The 8051-nt window shown below is 42.0% G+C and overlaps 1 protein-coding gene across 1 annotated transcript; it reads left to right on the top strand.

Annotated features, from left to right (window-relative positions):
* Positions 1–4072: 4072 nt before the first annotated feature.
* PHACADRAFT_194408 (uncharacterized protein) lies at positions 4073–5197 on the top strand (the record flags this gene model as incomplete). The annotated part of the gene is made up of 1 exon (XM_007394597.1): positions 4073–5197. The coding sequence occupies one exon, from the start codon at positions 4073–4075 to the stop codon at positions 5195–5197; it is 1125 nt and encodes a 374-aa protein (XP_007394659.1).
* Between the last annotated feature and the right edge of the window lie 2854 nt (positions 5198–8051).

The raw sequence follows: 8051 nt of genomic DNA on the forward strand, positions 1-8051 counted from the left end.
TGCAAAGAACTTATAATAATATTGAAAAAACAGATTAATATTAGATTATATTAATAACAAACAATGATCTATTAAGCATATATAATATGTAGCTAATAAGAATAGTATACACAGAACTTGCAGTTAACATATTGAGAACAGATTAACATTTATGGTATAACATTAACAAATAGTGAACTGCTTAGCAGAATAAGTATACAGCTAACAAGAAGAATATACAAAGAGTGTATAAATAGCATTCTAAGAACAGATTAGCAAATATAATGTAACATTAAAAAATAGTGAACTGATTAACAGATTGAACGTATCTTTCACAAAAATAACATACAAAGAACTTGTGATTAGTATTGAGAGAACAGATTAGCAAATATAATGTAACTTGAATAAATAGTAAACTGTTTAGCAGATTTAGTGTACAGTTAACAAAAATAGAATAATAAGCACTTTAAATTAGTACCCACAGAATGAAATAACAGTTTTAACATTTTTATAACAAACAGTGAACTAATTAATATATTTAACAAACTAAAAGTTTTGCACTAATGAAGAGAGAACAAATTATCTGATATGAGATTCAGTTACTGTATCTAACATATAGAGAGTGTTAGCTGAACTCATTTAATTATTTACCTCTCATCTAACAAAGCAAGAACAAAATAATCTCTTATAAATATTGAAAGAGCACCTATTACTGCTAATTACTGTTAAATTAACAAACTGGGTTTTTCCAGATGAAACTTAGACCACAACAGCTCGGACCATTCACAGTAAACACAACCATTGATAAATTAGACTATCACCTTGAACTACCAAACTAGCTCAAGGTCCACTCTGTCTTCTATGTCAACAGGCTCAGCTTGCACCACAACAATGGAATGAATAAAGCCACACCTCCTCCACCAGTTGTAGTGAACAACAAGAAAGAATACAGTCGAGAAGATTTTGGACTTATGCATATACTGCAGACAGATCCAGTACCTCGTCAAATGGAAAGAATACAGACAAGGTGCCAACAAATGAATTCCCACTAAAAATGTCCATACAAAAGAATGTGTATGCAACTTTCTTCGGCAAAATCTCTCGGCACCATGACAGATCTCCACCACCTCCTTCAGCAACCTCCACAGTTACTTCAAGTCTATCTACAAACACACCAACCTCAGCTCAGCACTAGCCATCAATTTCAAAGCGGCAGAATTTGAGTGGAAATTGGGCAGAATACAGGCTATGTCTTCTTGCCAGGAGTCTTGATTATAGGGAGGGGTAATGTTGTGGGCGTAGCTCCAGGCTCCTATTATTTTTCCATTTTCTCTGATTTTCTATGATATATTCCATATCTGTACAACCCTCCAAATGTTGTCAGTGCATTGGCGCCAGTTTACAAGTTCTAGCCACGCACTAAACACCTTGGGAACGCATCACCAATGGATATGCATCAGCGCATCAGATGCGCCCACATTGCCACTGTCACAATGCCACATCACACATTTTTAGTGATAGCCACGCTCTGATCTTCATTGGACTTTCTATCTCTAAGTTCGATTGGCAATGGACATTTGATCTCTATCAGCCTGACAACCTCAGATGCCATGACACATTGGCCCTGTTTTCTTGCTGAGTCCTCTAGATACTAGCAGATGCTGTAGCTATAGTCACTTAGATAATGCTTGGTCTATGCACGATCTGAATGGTATATAAGGAGCCTCTTTATCGCTACCTAGCCCCTACCTCAACCTCTTGGTTATTGGGCTAGATAAGCCTTTGTTTGTATTTAGTATATTTACTAATAATTACTCGGTTATTGGGCTAGCTGAACAAGTCAGCACAATCATCACAAGACCATGCTTTGTGCTGCCTAGTAGTTAGATCTGCCTAGTGATTCTTCATGTTGTGTTGACGTCAGTCTGCAATAAGACTGCAAGCAGCTGAAAGGAGAAGTTTAGGTACAATGTCAAGCAGACCAAAAAGCTAGAGCACAAAATGGCCAAACTATCTGCCACCTGCATTTTAAAGTAATATGCTGAATATCACATATGCACTTTGTACCATAGTAACCAGCTTGTCTCAATTTTCTGTACTTGTATTTGTTCTGTGCATTTATGATCTATGCAAAATCACAAACAACAAGCTAGAGATTCAATAATCAAGCACAAGAAGTAAGCAGCAAGCAAGCACTGACAAAGCATCTATTGGGCACTTATACAAGTCTACAAGTCTATCTTGCCTCTGCTGCACCTCCCCAAACATTATATATACTAGACATGTATATATAAAATCTCCTCAATGAGCTCTATTCACTAGTATAACAACTAGCAAATTGTGTCCATATCTAAAATAGCCTACTCTTGCTTTGGCCAAATAAGCACTTATAAAGATTGTAGTGTCATGCAAGCACACAAAAGTTTTCTGCATTTTTATGGTTACTTCTAGGTAGATATATGCCAAAGGTATCTAGAATTCAAATTTCAGATTATTATATCAAATGTGGCAGGCTGTAAAAATCAGGCAAGTTTCACTTCAAACTTTGAAATGAACCCTAACTTAAGTTTGATGAACTAGTGTAATGTCAATACACTCTAGTCTCCCACGCATTGGGTGAAGTTTTGTGACGGTGCTGAAAAGCTCTCAAAGTGCCAGTCTGAATAGAACAATTCTTTATTTCATTCAGAAATCGTAACAACAACCTGTAAATTCCTAACAACAAGTTTTATTGAATGAAAGTCTTAAATCATGCGAGTTGCTATAGAAGTACTATCATTACCATATGTCAAATGCATACTGAAAGATCTAAATGCTAAGCCCTAGTCTCAGACCCAGTGAACATTCCATCTACCCAGGTTGACCCAGACCTACTGAGAGACACAGAGAATACTGAAAGGTACTCTCTTTGCCTCTTTGTCTCGGCACTTTTCTGGCGCCATCTCTTTCCTTTCAATTATGTACCTATCGCTACTCTGCTCGCTTACAATTTTATTTTATCTTCACAGTCTTTCTTTCCATTGCTGCCAGATTTTTGAACACTTTAGCCGCCTTGAAGTGGATAGATGCCTGTGTACTTCATTCGACACATCCATGTAGAAGGCTGTCTACAACACTGTCTGCTGTAACCTTCACATTTTTCTCATGCAAATATCATCACTTTAACCCACAAAACTATCTCTGGTGTGTGATGTGGTGGTTAAATCCAGAAGAATGCTGCAAATTCCTTTGTCAATGTGGCATTCAGTGCAAGCAGCCAATATGGCTGCTAAAATCCATCTATACCCAGCACTAGGCTCTTCTGAACCAACAAAAAAGGGCCTACCTTGCTGCGGTTGGGAACACAACTGAAAAACACCCTCGTGATGCCAGCCCGGAGCCTGGGCACTTTGAAGATGGTGGCCCAGCTTTTGCAAAGTGTACACGAGCTTCTTTCAGTGGCAACAGCAGTCAGCAAACAGGAGGTGTCAGCATGGACATAGAACTGGTATGCATATCTGCCGCAATGCACAGCTGTACCACTGCTCATTGTACCTCTTTTACTAGCCTGATGAGCCTTATTTAGGCTGTTCTCTTACACCAGATCTTGACCATGTTTCTACTCTGCCAGCTCAACTTTTCACATAGCCTGAAGAACACGTCTCTTCTGTGCCACCAACATGTCCCTAAGTCTGGGCAGAATAGTAGAGAGCCTGCACCCAGGCCATCTGAAATAGTGTCCCAGATTGCTCGTTCTGACCATGGGAGCTTCAACGATGGCTCACAAGCTGAAGAAGATGAAGACGATGAACTGCATCTACCTCGAGAGCTTGATGAATCTATTCTTTCCATGAACCACTGCATCAAAGATATCAAAACAGCACAGCAATTTATCAGTGCACTCCAGAATGCTACTCTCGAAGTTGACTTACCACCTGCTGTCATAGAATGCTTTCACCATCCTCCACAAGAGCTATTGGAGCTTGAAGATCCTGCTGACTGCCTTTTGATCTAGGTTTACCTCAGCTTTGAGAATGCGTCACAATGCCACTATAATATAATCTGTGATGCTTTTCTACTCTATGATCCGATGTGCGAGATGCTATCATTTGAAATGGTGAAGCGCCACGTTGAAGAGCTCAGCGGCATCCTCCCTGTCTACCATAACATGTGCATCAACAGTTGCATTGGCTTCATAGGGCTGTTCAAAGACCTTGAACTCTGTTCGATGTGCTCAAGGAGCTGCTATAACAAGGCTGAACTTAAGCGCAGTGGAAAGAAGATCCCTGTCAAGCAGTTCCTCACGAACTGCATGGGCCCAGCAATTCAAACGATGTGGTGCTCTCTTGCTGGTGCAAAGGGTATGACCTATCGCCAGCACTGTATCACCAAGATTATAGAGGAAATGCAGCCGCAGGATGGCAAGGAATCAGTTGAGTTTTCTGTATCAGCACTTGAGGACTACATTCATGGCACTGACTATCTTAAAGCTGTCCTACAGAGAGATATTGGCCCCGATAACACTGTTCTCATGCTCTCACTTGACAGAGCACAGCTTTATCAGAACAAGACGTCTGACATTTGGATATATATCTGGGTTATGATGGACTGCAGCTCTGATACCCGCTACAAGAAGCACAATGTCTATGTCAGTGGTGTTATTTCTGGTCTGAACAAGCCAAAGAACATTAACTCATTCTTGTTTCCCGGCTTTTGGCACCTTGCCGCACTCATGAAGGAGCATCTTCAAATTTTGAACGGTTCAATGCAGAAACTGTTCACATCTGACCCATATATTCTCACTTTCGGTGCCAACCAGATTGGCATAACCCAGTTGACAGGTCTTGTCAGACACCATGGTCATTTTGGCTGTTGGCTCTACTGCCTTTTTTCTGGATGCTGCAAGAATAGAAGTGGCCACTACTTCCAAGCTGCTCAGCTCCCACGCGACCACCATGTGAATAATTCTGACCACTCTGACGTTGAGATTGACAACATTTTTCACGAGACGCACACTGAAAAGATACACCGCTACAACAAGAACCTACAGCGATTTCTTTCAGATTCACGGTCTCAGGCTGCCTATGAACGCATTTGCCTTGAGACAGGCATTTCAAAGCCTAGCATTGTGAGCGGCTTCTCAACAGGTTGTATGCTTGGAGTGCCCGGTTGCTTCCAGACTGACCTATTTCATCTTGCCTCACTCAACATCCCAGACCTATATCTATCTCTTCTCTGAGAAACTCTTGACTGTGATGATCAAGATAGTAAAGACACATGGGATTGGGCCATCTTTCGCGATACCAGCCTCTGGGAGCAACATAGTAAAGAGATCGCAAGCACTCGACCTTACCTTCCTGGGTCTTTTCATTGGTCACCTCGTAACATTGTGGAGAAGCTCAATAGTGGATACAAGGCTATTGAGTTCCAACACTACCTTTATGGTCTTGCCCCTGCATTACTCTATGGGTTGCTTTCGGAGAAGTACTGGTGCCATCTCTGCAAGCTTGTTCGTGCAATATGCATCATGCACCAGTGCCGGTTGACCCAAGCTGAGATTGTCATTGCTCACAATTTCCTAACAAGCTGGTCACAGGACTTTGAAACCCTCTATTGTCAGTGCAAGACGTCACGGTTGCATTTTGCATGTTCTAGCAAATACGGTCCTGTACACCTCAGTTCAGAAACACTCCGTCGCAGCCCCAACGGGAATCTGAACCAAGCTGCCATGGAGCAAACTATTGGCAATTTAGGCCAGGATATTCAGCAACACTCTAATGTATATGCCAACCTGCAGCAGATTGCCCTATGTCGCTGCCAATTCAATGCTCTCAAGGCAATGTATCTTGCATTTGTGCCTGAGCCTAAGACACCACGTGGTGCAGTCATTGTTGGTGATGGCTGTGTTCTCTTATGCGCAGCTGAGAACAGGCAGCATGCGGTTTCCAATGCAGAGGCTATTACTTTGCGCCGCTTTGTGCAGACCCATGACATTCCTGCATCTGATGCATGGCTGGCCTAATCAAAGCTTGTGTGATGGGCTCGATTACACCTGCCCAATGGCCAAAATGCTTGATCACTGTGGAAAGAGTCTCTCAAGACTCTGAAGGCACTGCAAACATCTCGAAATGTAAAGGTACGCATTATTTCTGCTACTAATGTTCTAATTATCTTATAACATATTTCTGCTAGTTCACACATCATGGCAGGGCTGAGTATGGAGACGTCCAATTCTTCTTCTAGCTGGAAGTGAAGCCAAACCAACCTCCTCGGGCGTATGCTCTTCTGTCTCGATATGCGCAGCCAGATCTTGAGCTACTCATGAAGTTGTTTGAGACTGTTTGGTCATGTAAGGCCGGCGGTGACAACAACATCCTAGTTGTGGATGTGATGTCAATATCTGCCATTGTTGCCATGATCCCACATCTACCTTGTCCTGGGTACAACAAGTTTATTGGCAGGACCTTTGTCATGCAAAAGTTAGGTATTGATTCCATTAGCTTGTATGAAGAAGATGAGGATCTTACAAATGATAACGAGTAGCATTAGAATATCCACCTATACATGAATATAATTGTCTCGAACACCACTAGATCCTGCCGTGAGAACATGTTCACTGACATTCAATGAGTGCCTGAATCAGCTCATCTCTTTGTTCCAACCACCACGACTCTATCGGGGAGAATCATCCAGAGAGAGAGAAAGAATGAATGAGAGGAAGAGAGGAAACAAATGCTGAGGGTGGAGACGTGGATGCTGAGAGCAAAGACAGTGACACTGAGAATGAAGAAGTTGACAAACTGATGAACATCAATGAGGTGCACGCCGACGAGTCCGCCACCTGTGGCCACTCCCGAGCAGCTACAGCCTCTTTGTGCTGACACCAGCGCAGCATTTGTGTGCGTTCTTCCGTTCTCCATCGCAGCCAATCTCAGAGTGTGTGCTTGTGCCAGATAGCATGCAGGTGCATGCGCTGTTGCAGTTGCCGCCCCCACTGCCCACGAGCCAGCTCCCTCCATCAAGCGTGCCCACTGCAAGCAAGTCACATCCGAGTCAGCCTGAACTAGCTAGCCAGCTCTCGCTATCGGGCGCGCCAACTACAAGCAAGTTGCTCCTGTGACAGCTCAGCCTCAGCCAGCCAGATGCGAACTCACTGGACATAAGCCAGCTGAGTCTCAGCCAGTCCATGCGCATCTCTCAGCTGGCCACAAGCCATTGCGTGCACGCTTTGCAGCCGTGGACGAGTCCGCCAAAGACCATAACGCTGCGGCGAGCCTAGCAGAGCCATGCGCTTCCACCAAACAGGGTGTTCTTGAGCATGCTGCTATTTCCCCCAGCTGGCTGCGAGCCAATGTGTGCATGCCTCACAGCTGTGGATGAGCCCATTCAAGACCTCGACGCTCCGGCGAGCCTAACAGAGCTATGCACTTCTGCTGAACAGGACGAGCCAGCCCAGTCTCAGCCAGCCCATACACATCCAACTGGCCATCAATGCTGTTCATCTGGAAAAACCCAGTTTGTTAATTTAACAGTAATTAGCAGTAATAGGTGCTCTTTCAATATTTATAAGAGATTATTTTGTTCTTGCTTTGTTAGATGAGAGGTAAATAATTAAATGAGTTCAGCTAACACTCTCTATATGTTAGATACAGTAACTGAATCTCATATCAGATAATTTGTTCTCTCTTCATTAGTGCAAAACTTTTAGTTTGTTAAATATATTAATTAGTTCACTGTTTGTTATAAAAATGTTAAAACTGTTATTTCATTCTGTGGGTACTAATTTAAAGTGCTTATTATTCTATTTTTGTTAACTGTACACTAAATCTGCTAAACAGTTTACTATTTATTCAAGTTACATTATATTTGCTAATCTGTTCTCTCAATACTAATCACAAGTTCTTTGTATGTTATTTTTGTGAAAGATACGTTCAATCTGTTAATCAGTTCACTATTTTTTAATGTTACATTATATTTGCTAATCTGTTCTTAGAATGCTATTTATACACTCTTTGTATATTCTTCTTGTTAGCTGTATACTTATTCTGCTAAGCAGTTCACTATTTGTTAATGTTATACCATAAATGTTAATC

The sequence above is a fragment of the Phanerochaete carnosa genome (genome assembly GCF_000300595.1).
Source record: "Phanerochaete carnosa HHB-10118-sp unplaced genomic scaffold PHACAscaffold_4, whole genome shotgun sequence".
NCBI lineage: Eukaryota > Fungi > Basidiomycota > Agaricomycetes > Polyporales > Phanerochaetaceae > Phanerochaete > Phanerochaete carnosa.